The sequence below is a fragment of the Aptenodytes patagonicus genome, chromosome Z, assembly GCF_965638725.1.
Source record: "Aptenodytes patagonicus chromosome Z, bAptPat1.pri.cur, whole genome shotgun sequence".
Classification (NCBI taxonomy): Eukaryota; Metazoa; Chordata; class Aves; order Sphenisciformes; family Spheniscidae; genus Aptenodytes; species Aptenodytes patagonicus.
The window spans coordinates 1,556,283-1,574,372 of record NC_134982.1 but is presented as its reverse complement, the minus strand read 5'-3'; the positions used below and the strand labels follow the sequence as shown (position 1 = coordinate 1,574,372).

Sequence of the window (18,090 nt, the reverse complement as noted above, 5' to 3'; positions counted from 1 at the left end):
CTTTCCTTTTTTTTGTTTTTTTTTCCTCTTTTTTTTTTTTATTTTTTATTTGTGCTTGTTTCCGCTGAAATCTCTTCATTCCTGGCAATATTCTGTATTGTTCGCTTTTGGACACGGATCATATTCTGCCTATTGGATACAAAGGTGAACCCCTCCTCTCCCTGACCACCCGTCTTCATCGCCTTCCCCCCCCGACCCCTGAAAAAAAACCTAAAAAAACCCCAAAAAACCTCGGAAGACTGAATCAGTACAAGTTGCATCACTGGTAGGACTGACAGTTGTATAAACATTAGTGTTCCTTGCAGCTACACAGAAGACAAATGGTAAAAAAGTTCTAGATGAACAGATTCCCTATTCAGCATATTCATAAATTACTTGAATGTGGAGGTGGATCAGTTCAGAAAAAGCTGCTAATTCAGTATTTGTTTCTTTCTTTGAGAGTTTCTTAGCCCGGTTTTATTACCACAGGGTACAGCCTTCTAAAACCTTCATCGCTTTAACTAAGTGTCATCAGCTCAATCCCCTCGGAGGAAGGCAGCTCGAGATGCGCACACCTTACCTGGGCTGGGAAATAACGGAAAAAATTAAGGATTACACACTCGTGGGGCTTTTTGTTTTTAACTCTTGCCTTATCTGGAGTGGAAGCCGGCCAGGATCCTCAGTTCTTAAATCCAGGACAGATGAGGGCGCATCCTGCGTAAACTAGGGACCATGAGCCCAGGAGCGCCCGCAGCGTGCCGCCGGCTTCCATCCCCGTGGCGGCCGGGCGCACCGCAGCCGCCGGGCACCGCCCGAGCTGCTCCTCGAGTTCAGCGAGAGCCAAGTGCGAGCGGAACAAGAAAAGCTTTTCCTTTCTTTTTAAGTTCCAGAAACTAAACTCGTCATTTATTTTCTGTCCACAGATTGTTTTAAATAAACATGAAGTTGGTCTTATAATTTTTTTTTTTTTTACATCGTTTATCAGAAGCACAGTCCTCAGCGTCTCGGCGATGATCTCCTTGCCGGTCCCTACCCCGATCGAGCGGTGCACTTGGACAGACCGAAACCGAGCGTGGTCCACCGTGTCTGAGGTCTCCTGGAAAAAAATATATGGCTTGTTCATCGGCATCGTGCTCTTCCCACCATCCAGAGGGACAACCCGCGCGGCACGGAGCAGCGGAGCCCTCCAGCCTGCCGAGGGGACCACTGGCCGTCACTAGCGCCGGGTGGGCTCAAGCTTTATTACACTCCCTCTCAGATAAACCAGGCCTGCTCGAAGTCCGGCGCTTCTCCCGCAATAAGCCTCTGCAACTCAGAATTAAGCCTTAGTGTGGTCTCCTCTAGCGTCTGCTCTAGCAGTTGAATCCACCTCCACATTTGAGAAACTTATCGACAACTCAAAACATTGAAAGTTTTATCGCTACTGAACATATTTACAGTTTTCAGCACGCACACAGCTAATGCAAATGGGTATGGGGATGTCGAAGGTGAGCACGTGGTAACTATCATATTTGTTCTTTACGTTTTCAGAAACAAACATAAAATTCAGATTCTTGTATCTCACTATTTCATTTAAATGAGACTTTTTTTCAACCACACAGATTTTTATAAACAAAAAAACTGATACAATGTATTAAAACACATAATAACAAGAGTCTACATGTAAAAATATAACTTTTACATACACAATTTCAAAATAATGATACGTTTGCCATTTGTTGCATAAAATTTACAAATGTATTTTTCATTACTATATAACTGGCAAAACAGGAGAACAGATGGAACATTTAGACCGTTTGATGGATTTATGGCATTTATTCAGTGTTGATAGGTGGAAAATCTACTCGAACAGGGAGATTTTATTTAAAATACATGCCAGGTTGGTGTGGCTGTAAAAATAGAAACTGGAATTAGAGACAAAAGGATGCTGACAAATACTTAACTAGGAGCACTATCTGTTAATCGTACTGTACACCAAAGTCAATCGTTATTAAGATTCACTATGGAAGTTGGTTCAATTGTGCCCAGACTTCAAAGCTAGTTATCTGATGAGCTGCTGTGCCATAGTTTGAGCTATGTTACTATTAAATATGTTAAGTAAAAACTTCATTCGTACTGGCCAGAGAAATACTGTACTACCACCCCTCCTCGAGAAAGTGCAACTTAATGCTTTAGGACTCATAAGGCTTGTTATAATGCTGCATGATGACCGAAATTGGCATTTCACAAAGAAAGGAGGAGGCAGCAAGTGGTCTACACTTAAATAATCCACTTAAAAACGAGAGAAGAACAACAGAAAAAGAAGTCGATCAAATCTGTCACACTACTTGCAATTTTCCCCCGCGATGGTCCCCCCCCCCCCCCAAATCTGACCATGTATTCAGCAACGCCTCACTGCACACTATTTAGGCTACACACATAGGTAACACTTTAATCGGTTCGTTAATCACAGCCACTTTGATTATGTTATGTTTCCGATGATATAAACATTGGAAGGCACAGTGGTAACATTGTAGCATTCTAACCTTGTACCTCTGAAAATCCCAGAAAAGGGTCGAGCGGAGCGGCGGGGCGGCCGGGGCTCGCTCCCGCGCCCGGGGTGCCGGCACACCGCCGGACCCGAAGTCCTGTCTTCCCCAAAGACTGAAGAAACAACTCTCTACTTTAGTTATGAATGAGAAGCAACGTCAGGGTCAGCATTTCATCCTGCACTACCCCTCCAGAGACAGAGTTGGCACTACAGGTTACAATAACAAAAACAGGGGAGAGGGACAGAAATAAGACAAAAAAATCCTTATTTACAGTAAAATCTTCTTTTTAAAAAAGTTAATCAGTACTATTTTTTTACAGGAGCAAAAAAGTCTGAAACAAATGAACAAAAGCTTACCATATTCACTAAATTTTTAATATATATTTATATATATATTTATATATATATATTTGTCATAGGTCTATAAGATCCATCTGTTCCTCCTACCCTAAGGAATGGCTAATGTCATCGCTTCAGTTTTCATTAGGACGTTTGCTGGTTTTGTAAATATCTGGGCAGCAAAGCTTCCCTTTTAATATCCAGTAAGTATAAACACTAGCTGTCTAGCACACCAACAAAAACGCTCATTTTTTTTTTCTTCAGAAGTACACTTTTTCATTATTGCAAGTTTACAATTTTAAATTAAATATTTTTTTCAGACTTACAAATTAATTATATTTTTTTTTTCCAAAAGAAGTTTAGGCACAAATGCATTGTCCCACAGTGTGGAGAAGATTGCCATTCAGTCTCTAGGCTGTGCACTTACAGCTCGTAACATACTGCGTTAGACATTCTGCATGATATGTTAAAGAGAGTCGTCCCTCAAGTTGCACTTTTTGTTTGTTTTTTCTCGGTTTTAATAATCGGGAATGCTGAAATCTCTTGCGTCTGTGATTCTTAACTACTCAGACTTGTCTTATATTACAAAAAAGGGGTTAAGGAGAAGTGTTTATGTGGGTTTAAGATAATACAGCTGTTAAGGAAGTGGTCTCTTGCTTAAATGAAGAAATGTGGCAACTTGGACCTGTGGAAGAAGTAAAAAACCTCATCAGTCAAGGAGAGTTGAGCGTGTGTCCCTACACCCTCCTCCAGCAACCCACCTGAACACTGCCTTGGAAACCAAGCGTGCTCGCAGGGCGACCCGCAAATCAATTTACAAGGGGCGGGCCGGCACATCCACCCCCGCGCGCAGCACCCCGGGGGACGGCCTGCCCTGGGATGGGGGGCTGGACTGGGGGCAACCCCTCTGGGTGCGGGGCAGAAGGCTCCCAGGGCACGGCTGAAAACAAACTTGCCTTTTTTTTTACATCTGTCCCATGTGATTGGAGGCATCTCCCATCCCGGGGTGGGGTCCTGCCAGGGAAAGGGGAGGAGGATCTGAAGATACTTTCTCTTCTTCCCTTCTTTTCAGACACGCTGCTTTAGGATTCAGATTTCTTTCTGTTGAATTGAAGCAAAAGGCGATTTCACATATTCACATTTTTATACCAGATCGGTCCGTTCATCGCTCGGGCATTTAAAATAATTAATCGTCAGTTACTCGTTCCAGTCCTGCTACAGGAATTTAGCGGGCTGAAGCAGAGGATGCAGCTTGGTCAGGTCAAGCGCTGAAATGCGGTACAACTCCACAGACAAGCTCTGCAAATACCTCCGTGTTTGTGCTTTGCTAAGGAGCAGCCAAGCTTAATATGGAATTTGGATCTTGCTAAAGAACGCAAAATGTGCCGAGGACCTATGCCAGCATCCCCAGCGCCGGAGCCGCAGGGGAACGCAAGCACCCCGGGCGCTCAGAGGTGCCCGGCTGGCTCTGGGTGCCAGGGGTTAGGTCTTGCCTCTCTCCCTGGCACCGGGTGCCCCTGGCCAGGCTTTCCCCAATCCAGAAAGGTGTGTTTGGCGTGGCCGAAGCCCAGGAGGGACGTAAGGAGACACAAGAGGTGGCACACTGACCTCTGACTTGCTGCTCTAAGCTGAGGATGACAGCCACAGCCTGGTGTAAAATCAGGAGCTTGGTCTGGGGCTTGTCGCTCTTCAGATGGAGCTGCACCATCCGGCCCAACTCCTTGAAAGCCTCGTTGATGTCGCGGACGCGCAGGCGCTCCCGCGCGTTGTTGGCCATTCTCCTTTCCTTTTCCCTCTCGGCCTTCTGCTCCGGTGTCAGGTCTTCGTCATCGTTATTGCTGGGAGACAAAAGGAATACATAATTTTCTAATGATGCGGAAAATAAGTAGTACAAAGATTTTCAACAGACTTTGTCCAAAACTAGGGCTACAATCCATGAGCAGACACCTTCTGAGCGATCCTTATTTGCTGTCCCTCTTCCACCAAACCTGCGCAAAATTCAGTCCCCTTAAATTCTACACGAGTAAAGCCCTGGTTCGTAATGAAGCTTTACATTCTGCAAGGCAGGACTTCTGATATTTTAATAAAGAAGCAAAAATACAGCCTTTTTTCAATAGCGTGTTTTATCCCAGCCGATACTGCAACATTATAAATTGTGGCAAATCTCCGCTTATCGTCACCCTTTAACCCCGAAGGACACAGTGGTGGCTATCTGCACTGCTCCCATCTTTGCTGCCTGTGGGTTCGCCCCGGGAGTGAGGAGCTTGTCCCCCACCAGCGAGGGGACCTGCCCTGTCTCACGCCGATGCTAGCACCCAAGTCCCACGGGCTCCGGCCCCTCAGCAGCAGCTTCCAAGCCAGGATGACAGCCGTGCGTTTACACGCTTCCCTTCCAGCAGACCATCATTCGGGTTTTGGAAGAAACTTTCTCCACTGCTGAGGGTGAGGGTGAGGATGCGCCATCCTCCCGAGCAGTGGCAAGCCACGGGCGGTGGGTGTGGGCAGCACCCCAGTCCCTGCATGGAGCACGGGGCACCGAAACGCCCGTGGGCAAAGAGCCGCAGAGGTAATTTATGGCTGTGAAGAGCCCTGTGGTGAACTTCTGCATCCTTTCTGCAACAAAACTGCTTTCTATCCAGACAAAATGATGATTTTAAATTGAAAACACATCCACTGGTGAGTCACTGGCACTATATAATTTGAATTGGTTATGCAAATGGAGTAATAAATTTTCAGCAGCCCTAACAACATGGATTTAGACATAGAACTAAATATCAGGAGTAACCGTTTAAAGCTGCAAGCATGTTAAAAGCAAAAATGTTAGCCTACAAAAGCTTCAAAGCACATATAAATATGCATAAGCGACAGCATATTTGTTGAATTAACAAGAACTACCATCACCTCACATCAGCATAAAGGTGCTTTCTCCTTACCATATCGTAAACGCACATGAAAGCCTCACTTATACATATGGTTACTTCAACACATTTATTCAGAGGAAATCTCGAGTGTCATATATTTTCTCCCGTCATAAGAGACGTGAATGTAATTAACGTTTCAAACATCAGCGAGTGCTGGCCTGAGAGGTCCGAGTCTCGGCGCTCTCTTGGGGGCAGCACGTCTGCTCAGATGCTTCTTATCTCGGCTCGTTTTTTATACAGAGGACCAGGCATGGAAGGAGAAAAGGCAGAAGGACACTGCCATTCATCTTCAAAAAAATCCCCTGAGCAAAGCAGGGTTGTGCCTGGGTTTCAGCTTTATTGGGATTTTTTGCTACGATGACGAGTATCTGCAGTCCTGAGCCGTGCCTCGGGCCCTGTGCTGACATGCAGGCGAGGCAGGTGAAATTCAAGGGACAGGAGTAAAGCCTGTCCCTTGCTCAGGTTCACGGCTGCAGCACCCGTAGACATTGTTCACATTTACCACGGGCATGAGTTCCCAGATGATACAACCCAGCTACGCCTTCACTAATACTTTCCAAATATTGATAAAGAATATGGCGAACCAGTAAAGACCTCTAAACCCTCCGCTTAAACTTAGGGAGCCCTAGAGATCTACAGAAATTGAGGACTGGGAACGACAAATTAATTTCAGAGGTAAAAGAAAAGCATACGGTTTGTTAGTTCAGATGCAGGTGTGATCAGCTCTTAGGCACGTTTTTAGAGAGATGAAAATTCATACTGTATTCCAATTTGCAAGCACAGGCAGAAAGGAATAACAGCCTAATTCATACATTTTAGCGTAACGCAATTTCTTTATAGATTGTGGAGAACTTGCTCAGTGTCCAAATTTGTGAATTGTTCGAATTTGAGGACGTCCTGGAGTACAGGTACCAGAAAGGTACTCGGTACTGCCAGAAGAGCCATCCCGTTCCACTTAGGCTGTGGTTTTACCTGCCAGGAAAAAACCTCATAGTTTCCTCCTGTTCTGTTCACTTCATCGAAATCCAGTAAAGGAATTAAATGAAGCGACACTATTATATACTGTTACCTAGATCTTGACCTAGTAATTGATTTGATATCCTTCTTGTCATCCTCTAGTTTCTTGTCCTCAGAAGACTTTGTGTCCTGGAGGTTTTCATCTCCCTCGTCATCAGATTTGATTTCGGAGCTACCCGAAGAGACGCTCTGCCCTTGCAGTCCGGTTGGCATGCCTGCGAGAAAACACACGGATGAGCTGTCAAGCAGTGCTTAAGCCAACGCCTGAACGGTCTGGGTGCGTGTCCCCTGTCCCCGGCGAAGGGTGACCCACAGCGCAGCCCCAGCTGCCTGCTGCAGAGCCAGGCGTGGGGGCGGCAGCTCCTGGAAAGGGGTTTCAGCCAGGGCTTTGAGGTCTAGTTCTGCTCTGTGGAAGGCGGCACAGGACGCCTAGCTGCTACTCCTGTTCTTCAATCGCTACGTAACTTTTCCTTCATCTTAAAAAAAAAAAAAATCTTCAATATGTCATTCTCATAAAATAATCAAAATACCTTGGCTGCAATGAATGAGCAAGACCTTGTAAGCCATCATAATAGTTTGGGCTCGCTCTTCCTCGCTTTAACGGGAAGATCAGCTGCCTCTAGGAATAACAACAAACCCCCGATGTCCTCTGGGTTCGGTTAGCTCCAGGCCTGCTTTGCAACAACCCTGCAGAGGAGTCTGCAAGGCTTGGGACAGCGCAGCACATCCTGCGAGCTAACGAGAGGCACCCTGGTGCCGTCCTGCCCCCAGGCAGAATTGTAAAGGTGGTGGAAAATCTGTGGGTCTGAGTCTCACCTTAAACTCACACCTTTTTGATGTGCCTCCTGCAGTGTCTTCTACACTCTTAATTTTGCTGCTTAAAGCAGTCCTGGTATCAAGACTCCCTGTCCAGAGGTAAGTTGCTTGCACGCTTCTAGTTGTAATAACTGGAGTATTTCAGAGAGCAAAGCTGAATTAGCAAACAGGCTCTGCCCTGCAGTCTCGGCTGCGCCCTGCGCTGTGTCACAGTCTCCACCATCCCTGTGACCAGAAGCGCAGACACCTCATCCCTCCAGCCCGGGTCACCGCCATCCCAGACGCGTCTTTGGGGATGCTGCGTCCCGGGACAGGCTTCCCAGGCAGGTGGTACTCACCCCTGTACGGGTCCTGGGGCGGGTTCAAATCCGGGGACGTGGCGGACTGGACGGGCAGCTGGGGGACCGGGACCTGGTTTGGCACGAGCGAGTGGCTCCCGCGGAGGCTGACCCCATCCTCGCGGTGCGCTCCAACCTGCCGGGGAGGAGAGAGGCAGCGGTGAGGCCGTGCGGTGCCGGGCAGCCGGCCGAGCCCCAAGTCCTGGGGACCCCAGGAGAGGGATGGGGACGGTGAGCCATGGCACTGGGCTGTGTTTCACTAGAGGGCGCAGATGGCCCGTACAGCCGCACCGCACGCAGCCGCGCACACCGCGCACGCCACGCACACCGCGCAGGCCGCCCGGGAGGATGCGGCGCCGCATGCCTCGTGACAAACACAGCAGAGCAGCTCAGGCAGGTAAAACGTCAAATTGTCTCCCAGGGTGCTGCAGCCGAGCGCACTGATTCCTACCCATCTGTCTTCTATCATGTCCGCCAACAGATCTGACAATTATCTTAATGCCCATATGCTTAATTGTGGGCTTCTCAATTCCCCCATTGCTATCGGAAATCCTGCAGGAATTTCAATTTGGCATTCGACTTTCATTTCGGGGGATCAGATTTGCAGGCCTGCCATTTTTTTCCCCGTAATGCCAGCTAAGCCTCTGACAGCGGGAGCTGCGGCAGCGAGCGGCGCGGCCCCTGCTCCCCCCAAACACAATAACGTGTCACCTGCCTTTCCAAAACGAGAAGCCCCGTCCAAATTAGCGCTCGCTGTATTTCATTAACCACCGAGTCCCAAACCCGAAGGGGCAGCATCCCTGCCAACGCCGTGACTCCGGGTAATATACCAATAAAGGTTTTATTAAACACTCCAGTAATGCCATCATCGGAGCTGACAGTGCGGGTGCAATGGAAACGCATCCGTTCCTCCCCTCTACGTGGCTCACAGACACACTCTGCGGAGCAGGGTTGCTCCTTCATTAAATAAAGGAGACCGCCGAGAAGAGTTAAGCATCTGAAGAGCAAAACTGTCAGGAGTTGCAGGAGACTTTGATACAAAAGCACCCGGAGCGGTAACACCAGCGCTGCCTCCCCGGTCCTGCATGGCAGCTCCGGCTGGCTGCGCTCCGAGCCGGAGAGGTACCGACGCGCGTCTGCAGGGACAGACAGACAGCCTGTCTGCACAGAAAACTCCGCACTCCACCTCCTCAGGTGTGTGCATCCCCTAACGCTCGAGTGAAAGGGGCGATAAACCCATCAGAGAACTGTAAATCGCTCCTAATTCTCAAAAAGTAAGTACTCGGCCAGATAAAAAGATGGAGGGATGTTTCTAATCAGACTTACAAGATAATATAGGATAATTGTTAACAGCAAGTCGAGACCGCAGTAAGGGAGATAAAAGGGAATCCTGCCAAGGGGAACTTGAGAAAATCTTCTACTACTAGACGAAACGCAAATAACCGAAAGCAAGTGTAAAATAGCGGAGACAAAAACTCTCTCCTTGTTGAGACGTTTTAATTTTTAAAACATGAGATACTAAGAAAAGACTGGAACCAGCACTACTTGGTTTTAAGAGAGGATGAGTTGTTACAGGGCGCTTGGAGCTCGGCAGTCCTGCTTCCCAAAACCTCAACGGAGAAAACGCAGTAAAATCCCGATGACATCCTTCTGAGGAGAAAATTTTTCCCCAACACGTATGAAAGAAAATACCTAGTGAAACACGGGCTGTCCTTCTCCATCCCCAGCGATACCCAGCTCAGCTGGATATGACCCTGGGCAACCGACCCAGCTTGGGAGCTGGACCTGAGTCTGAAGCTGGCCCCGCCGTGAGCAGGGGTTTCACCCCGGCCACCTCCACAAGTCCCCTCCGATCTACATTTTTCTGCGATTCTACAAAAGACAAAAACCATTTAGTTTTGAGGGCGATGAAGACAGAGAAACATATGATACCACTTCTGGTTGGCAAACAATCACCACCCTTCGAGCAGAGCTCCTGAGAGCGGCTGGAAGCTGTAAAGGCGCTTTGACAGACACCACGTCTCGCTCTGGGTCCCTCCCTTTTCCTGTGAGCCTCCCTGGGCTCCGTCCATGACCTGTGCAGACAGACAGACAGACAGACCCGGAGATGGCAAGCATCCCATCCTGCTCCTCCCCCGGACCACCTCCGTCACAGGGCTACACGAGATGCCTCCAGTTGGGTGGTCCAGCTTGAAGAGGGACAACCCGGCTATCTTGATTATTTGGCCTGACTTCTTGAAGACTACCTCTTGTTTTACCATGTCAAGAAGCAGACATGGTAATAATTGAAAGCTAATAATTTGGAGGATTTTTAAACTGAAGTGTTGAATTCAGATGCAAAAAAAAGATGCCATAAAGTCACCACCACTTTATCGCTGACATACTGATATAAAGATTTATTTATATTTTTAAAATTGGTTCCAATAAAAAAAAATTTCCTCACATTTCTTCTCCTTTAGGTTCTCAAGAGATCTGGCAGGTAACCGCCCATGTTATGTCTGACAACTGAACGATAAAAGCTCTCAATTCTTTTCTTCTCTTTTGCAGCCCACTATGTGATCAATCCTGCTTCTTGAGATTTGCAGCTTTTTTCCCTGCCAACTGGCAATTTCTGGGCTTGCTTAGTGAGCAAGCCCAGCCTATGGCCATCCCTACACAAAGGACAGACCATTTCTTATCCACCGTGACTGACTTGAAGCCCATTTTCCCCTCTCTCCTTGTGGGAGGCAGGCATCCCGAGATGGGATGGAGCTCGGGCTGCAGCACCCCTCCCACCCGCCATCCTCCCTGTGCCACAGCGAGGGGGCTGCTCCAAAACACCGACGCTTTCTAACTCTACGGCTACTCAAACCACCACCTTGCAATGGCCTTGCCATAGCATGTTTTCCTGGATAATTTATTTCTCCAGTTTCAATCGCTTGCAAGAAGATTCAGGCAGCCCCATCACTTCGTTATCCACAGACAGTGGATTTTCTGAGACACAGAAAGACTTCAACTCCAACTCTACCAGGCAAACACCTTTGTGTGTGCGTGTACGTGCACACACACGTATCTGTAAGCAAAACTAACCCACACCAAGCAGTCCCACAAGCAGAGGACTACAGGGGCTGGTTTCTGGCAGTGCTGTGATTTTCACCAGGCCACCGCATCTCCCCCACCCCCGGGATGCTCTGTCCTGCGTGGGTACCCAAATGACCGCCTTTACAGCAAACTTCAGGCCTCAGATGTCCCCTAAAATAGGCTGGCCATTTACTTTTCTTCTTCAAACATCATCAGCTGCTTTCACCAGGAGCCCAGTACCTTCAAGAGCACCACCACACTGCCAAACGCGGCTGAAACCCACCATCTGCCAGGGGACGCAGGGATGCGCCTCACTGAAATAAAGCCCATCCTACACAAGGTGTTAGGGACGGAAAGCAGCAACGCCTGCGAGCTCGGGGCGTGGGCAGCTCCCGGCACTGCTGGGGACACAGAGGGTGCTGCATTTTCTGCTTCCCCCTCCCTCCGCAGCCAGCAGTGCCGCCGGTTTGTCTGTTATACAAACAACAGCTCTGCCCTGAGGAGGAGCGAAGATATGAATCATTCCCCCCAGCCTGGGAGTGTAGATTATAAATAATACTTATCTTTAGAGAATCAAACTCGCTTTGAAGTTCTATTAATATTTTATTTATTTCCATCTCTTTAAACAGTCCCCTACTGCAGCACTCAGCAGACCGGAGTGGAAAAAAAACCCCAACAAAGAACAAATCCTAAAATGTGCATGGGAGGTATAAGCGGGCTCTGCTGCTGATGTGTAAATCTCTGCCTTAACTTCCCCTTTGCAGTCACCATCTCAGGCACACGCAGGTACCCGAGCACGTGTGCATACTCATGTGTGAAGTACAGTCCGCTTGAGATAATTCAGCCAAAGGGAAAAACCATGAGAAGCCCCAGTCCTGTGGTTTTTTTGGCTATTAAGGTTAAAAAGGCTTCTGGAAGATAAATAAATACCAGTACAGAGAAGGCTGCTCCCAGAGGCAGGGATCAAAATCAGAGTAAGGATCAAAATCGTTCTGCAGACCTTCCAGCACAGGTCTCTCTGGAGGCACGCGCGTACTAGGCTGATGGACACGGCACGAAAACCTGGACAGATGATGCCTGAATCATCTCAACATTAGTCTTTTATGGCATTTTGAAAACTTCAATAGCTGGAAGAAGGCTAGACCTTGTCTTCTCTTACCTTTGCATTTTCATTTTTACATATGGTAACAGATTTTCAGTACAAACGTCAGGTTTTTCTGGTTATGCTAGTTTGTATGTATTCCAGGATTATCTGCACTATCTATGTATTCATCAGGGATGGGAAGCTGTTTTAAAAAAAATACATGGAAATTAATTCTTGAATACTCAGCATTTCATGATGGAGGTGTATACCTGTAGTTAGCACAGATAAAGAACACGATGCTGGAAAAAAATTCACAGTTGCACCCTCATTCTACAAAGTGCGTTTTTCTTTCTTCTTTTAAAAAATAACTCTTCTGCTGCATCCAAGATGCTTGTTTCATCAATGTCAAGATGTACTGCATTGAATTTGGCAGTTATTCAATCCTTATTAATATTATCCCCGCAGGGAAGGGCCCCCCGAGCAGGCTGTTGGCCTAAGCCACCCCTCCACTGCTCCAGACGCGGATGCACAGTGCGGCTGGGACCTGTGAAAGTGGAGGGGCCGGCAGCCCTGGGAAGGGCAGGGGCAGGCTCACTTCTCCCTTACACAGAGAGCAGCCGAGGATTGTTCTGCAGAAGGAGAGTTTCCCCAGCTCCCTGCTGAAGACGTGTAAATCACCCCCCCAGAAGCGAAACCCTGCTCTCCAAATGCCCCCTCCCAGCCGCTGCCACCGCACAAGGAGGCAGGTCCAGCGGGGACAAGGCGAGAGGGGTCCAGGGCACCAGCTGCCCACCCCGCATCACCCACCTCTGCGCCCACAGCACAGGGGTCCTCTGCCACTACGGGCAGACCAGGAAGATGCTCAGTTTGCATAAAGAGAAACGTGTCTGCGTGGTGATCGGACCCCCACCGACACGGAAACCTCTTTTGGTGCCTCTGACCCGTACCTTCCCCATGAAATCCCTATTGCACCTGACAGCCCCGAAGCGCTGCATTTCATCCTGAATTACCTCGGATTCTCTCTCTCTCTGTGTCACGTATATGACAATGACTTTATCCTCCAGAGCAAGGAAACCCCCTACCTGACCCAGAAGTGAGTCCTGAGCAGCGGTAAGAAATGGTCATACAAATGTTTCTTTTATTGCTTACAGATGGGCACTTGAAGTTCGGGCACGGTAAGGAGCAGACAAGCTGTAAAAAATGGGGAAAGCTTTCCTATGAAGTTATGAGCATTGCACCCCTTTCCTTACGGTTAACCCTTCTCATGCTGAGAGGTGGTCTTCACACACACGATTAACTTGCTAAATACGAAGGAAAAACTATCACCTATAGCCTGGATCACAGCTTCGGGCTATGGTTAGGAAGAGATTATTCCTAACTTGCCAGTATCACGAAGAAATGCAACAAGTAACGTGCTTTGTCCTTTTAAAAATGATGACCTTGTGTTATCCAATTAGATAAATAAAAACATGCGGCAAGAAAGTTGTAAGGTGATGCATGTTAACATGTGTTCAATATTGTCAAAATTTATAAGTCTGACAGAAAGCAGATTTGCGCAAAGCCCTTATAAACCTCTACTGCTATATTAAAAAGGGAACAGCACAGGGCACTCTGACACAAATGGTCTCTCACTGTATGTGTGTATTATTGGTCCAAATTATTCACTCTTATTTAACTGCACCGAAGTCTTTCATCTCCATGCTATACAATAATAGTTTCCATATGACCGGTGGCTCAGCTATAAATAAGATCAAAAGCAAAAGAAAGGATTTAATAAAAAAAAAAAAAAGACATTAAGAGTGGCATTAAATCAGGAAAAAAGCAAAGTTCACATTTTTTTCAACAGAAAAAAGTAGCGCTGAGTACTAAGCAGCTCGCCAAGTATCTTATGAAAGGGCTGTTTGCGAGCCAGTTGTATGCAAAAGCCATTTAAACGGAGCTGAAAGTGGCAAAGCCGGACTTCGGTGTTAAAAGGAAGGGGAAGAAGATGATGAAGGAAAAAAAGCACAAGTGCCACGTCTCAAGGCGAGGCCAGGCTACCGGCGCAGCGGCAGCGTGCGTGCCTCGAGGCCACGGGACCGCGCAGCGTGGCAGCGCCCGCGTGCCTCCCGGGGGGCTCCCCGGGGAGCCCACCCACCCCCCTCAGCTCAGCAGGAGGAGGTTTGGTTCGGCACCGCGCATCTGCTCGGTGGGAAGAGCCGACTTCCAGCCGACTTCCCTCCAGCGCTGCCGAGGCTGCCGGCTGAGCTCCGCTCCCCACCACCCGCCCGGCTGCTCCCCGCCGGCTCCCTCCTTCAGCTTTCTGCCCTTCGCAGGCCGATCCAGGCGCCGGTCCCGCGCGCAGAGAGAGCAGCCCACCACCACGTCCCCCCTAACTGCGCAAGGTCTCCCACGCTTCACCGGCTTTGTTTTCCCACCATGGGAGATAACTGAAGTATTTTAAGGAAAACCAACCGGTTGCGACCTATTATGGAGAGAAGTGGGTTGCCACGGCCATCGGAGGGAAGTCACTGAAATAATCCCTGCAATTTCTTTCCAACAGAGATGATTATTCATTTAAGTATTGGCTAAATCCGGAGATATAAAGGGTCCTAAAGTACAGGATTAAGAATATTAACTCTTCTTCACTGAACGGCCAGGGAGGGAGGGGAGGAAACCACGCTGCAAGCAAGTCCGCACGCCTGGACGCTTTATTTCGGTACCCAGTTCCAGATGATGGGGGTCCCATCCAGAGCATCAGGTGGCTGACCCACCCTTGCTGCTGCCTTCCTCCCCAGCACCTGCCTCGCCGGCGGCCTCGGCTCCGCACCTCCAATGCAGACGTTGCACCAAGCGGCTCTTTAAACACAAGCCAGCTGTTCCCCAGCGCCGCTCGGGAGCGCGCGCGCACGCCGGGCCGGCCACGTGGAGCTCGCAGGCAGCGAGCGACGCAGAAATGAAACCCGGGAAACCAATACGACAGGGTTTTAACCATGTGCCTAATTAGCTGGTTAGAAATGAATGGAGCCATTGTGCGAGGACAATGCTTTCCTGAAAAGGTGTCGTTTAAATATTGGTCAGTGGTTTCTCTCCTGGTCAAAATGAAGTTTATAGCTCAAAAATAATTTAAAAATATGATAAAGGCTGTAATTGCGCAGCATTAGGAATGTCAACCAATTAGGCCGAAAATGGTGCTATATAAAAACCCTACACCGGTGCCTGTTATGTCAGACTTCATTCCAGTAAGGTCATTCTGTCCAGTTTTTTTTAATTTATATTATACCTGCTAACTAAAAAAGTCAAGCAAAACAAACCACAGACGCAGCAGCTACAACTGTGCTAAAAATTAAGAGAAAAAGGTAGTAAGACAAAACAGCAAAAGCCAAATTTTGTCTTTTAAATAATGCCAAGTCGCTTGTCTCTTTTTGTTTATGTACGAATGACATAACTGAATTACTTCATGAGCTGCTACTCTAATTCCTAGGGGTGGAAAATTCCATAAGTTAATTTAATGTGGATGTAAAAAAAAATACACACGAACACGCTTTCTTCCTGTGGGCCCTCGTGTGAAGCGTGCAGGCTGGCTGATGGGCTTCTAAGCGCTATCTTAAAAATAATGTATACCAATTTCTGGTTTATAATGATTTTAACCAATACCTTCGTGCACCGCTACAAAAGAAACACGCGTCTTCTAAGATTCCTGTGCAAAAGTTAGCATTTAAACACTGTTTTCTACAATTCAATTTGAAATGTTACGATAAAATCCCCACAATCCGCGTAACCTCTGAAATAACAGGAACTGTGGAAAGCCAGGAAATTCACAGCTAAAGCTGAAAATATATGCTTAGCTCATGCCCTCGAGAGATGGAGATGGGCAGATTAAATCAACCCAAACTCCCAGTTTTTATCTTGACATGCGACTGCTAAAACTCTGGCCTTAAAGACCCTTACAGAGACAGAAATGTTATGAGCAGCCTGACAACAAACCCCACATCACCCTCATCTCTAAGCCACTTCTGCCTCTTCCCAGAAGTCTCTTTGCGGGTGTCCAGGGCGGTTCTGTACCGGCTTTACGAGCCCAGAGAAGGGAGCCTACCTCCATTTTAATTACGATGCTTTCAATCCCGCAAATGCTCGTGCATGTGCTTAACTTCAACGTCACCAATAGTCCCAACGGGACGACTCGTGGTAATAAAGTCGAGCACACGTGTGTTTGTAGAACCTGGGTCTTGATGGGACGGGAAACCCGAACCTCCATCTCCCCTGCTCAATGAGCGGGTCACCCCCCTTCCCCGCCGCGCTCCCCCTCCAGCCCCACAACCCCCAAATACGCCCCGCAAAGGGACCAGCTTTGGGCGAGCAGCTGCTGCACCCCACCTCTGCGGTTGGGGCACAAGCCGGGAGATGCTGGGTACGCCGGGGGGGATCCTGGGGGTTCAAATTCCTCCCCTCCACCCTGCCCAGCCGAGGAAGCCATGCCCGATGCCCTGCGAGGGCTTCCCCCCCGAGCTCCTGCGCCCCAGGGTTGCGATTTAAGACGTATCCCTGTTTTGAGACTTTCCTGCTGCCCTTCTCCTGGCTGCACGTGCTGCTGCTGCAACACAGCGGGCACAGAGGAGCAGGCAGCTTTCACCGCTAAACCAGTTTGCTGCTAAACTGGTATCAAAATACACCGTATTTGTAAATGGTGTGAATTAATGCGCGCCGGTTTGCTCACGGCACAGGGGAAATTAGAAACAGGGACCTCAGCAAATTCCAGGGGCCTGCTAAAAATTAGTAAACGCTTAAATTCTCTCCTTACTGGGCCACTAATAAAAAAAGCGAGGGAATGTAAAATAAGAAATCCCTTTTAAGACAGCCTGCTATAGCAAACCGTCCGCGCGGGGAGCAGAACTCTGCTCCCAGCCACACAGCTGTAAACCTGGCCTCATTCCATTAAAACCGGAGCACTTGATTCCCATTTCCAGCAGCATCTGACCGATCTCTGCCTTATTTTTGTCTGGGGAGAAAAGTCGCACATCTGCTGCGCGAGGGAGAGCGCGGGCAGGGAGCGCGGGCTCTGCACCGCTCCGGCGCGCTCGGGCAGCGCGCGGAGGTGCGCGGTGGGCACAGCCGCTTCCACCAGCGCGCTCTACAAGTTTCCGGTCCATACCTCCCACTGCTACTTTATTTACTGCAGCTGGCCAGCCTTTTATAGCCTGTTTCATGTATTAAAATTCAAATGTGGAAAACATTACCAGTATCCTCCTTGATTTTTTTTTTCTTTTTTTTTTTTTTTTTTTTGGAATTTTTTCCCCCCTTCAACTTCCTTTTCAGCGTGGAATGTATCAAATGGTCAAAGGCTAACTTCAGACTGACTCTACTCAAAAACTATTTCCTTTGTTCTTATGTTTTTCCTTCAAAATTCATACCAGTTTTCCAAAAGAAATTATCGGGCCCGACTCCTTCACCCAAGTTACGGTTTCAGACAGTGAGTAATGCTGCTTGGGAACGCGGCAGACTCTGGGTTTGCAGAGAAATGTCCCCGTCTTGTTTGCAGCAGCAGCGCTGTTCCCAAAGCATCCGAATTCTCCTGCTCAGTTACCTTGCTCTGACCATCTACTTCTTTAGCAAAGTCCAAACAAAACCGGTCAGACCCCATCACTCGGCGTTTCTCCTGAAAAAGCAAGTGCCTTCATATTCCTAAAACTATTAAGGCATTTTTTAGATGCGTGATACCGGCACTTCCATTTCTCATTGTTGCTGCTTTTTTTGTTTAAATCTAACTTCACCTACATCTGGTATTTAAGCGAGGAGCACATATTTATGGAACAAACTGTCTCTGAAGTGATGCCCTGGGTGCATGTTGCATCAGTTTAACATATGCAAAGCGAACAAAGCTACAAAAATTAAACTCTTTTCTCTTGATTGAGAGCAGATATGCAGAAACAGTTGTAAGTCACAGATCTGGCTTTTAATAAAGCCAGATTTCTTCATTAAAAGCAGTATTGTTTAAACACTGGAGGAAAAAATAGCTTTGTACAAACT

The 18,090-nt window shown here is 48.0% G+C and overlaps 1 protein-coding gene across 1 annotated transcript in view; it reads right to left on the bottom strand.

The window, feature by feature from the left end:
• Positions 1 to 2,383: 2,383 nt before the first annotated feature.
• Positions 2,384 to 18,090, bottom strand: part of LOC143172469 (transcription factor 4-like) — a 242,469-nt gene continuing 226,762 nt past the window's right edge. The window contains exons 16-20 of the mRNA XM_076361966.1: positions 7,941 to 8,076; positions 6,839 to 7,001; positions 4,457 to 4,686; positions 3,805 to 3,949; positions 2,384 to 3,533 (exon numbers count right to left, since the gene is read on the bottom strand). Of these exons, the coding sequence (XP_076218081.1) occupies positions 3,813 to 3,949; positions 4,457 to 4,686; positions 6,839 to 7,001; positions 7,941 to 8,076 (666 nt within the window). The 3' untranslated portion in view covers positions 2,384 to 3,533; positions 3,805 to 3,812. The remainder of the gene's footprint in view (positions 3,534 to 3,804; positions 3,950 to 4,456; positions 4,687 to 6,838; positions 7,002 to 7,940; positions 8,077 to 18,090) is intronic.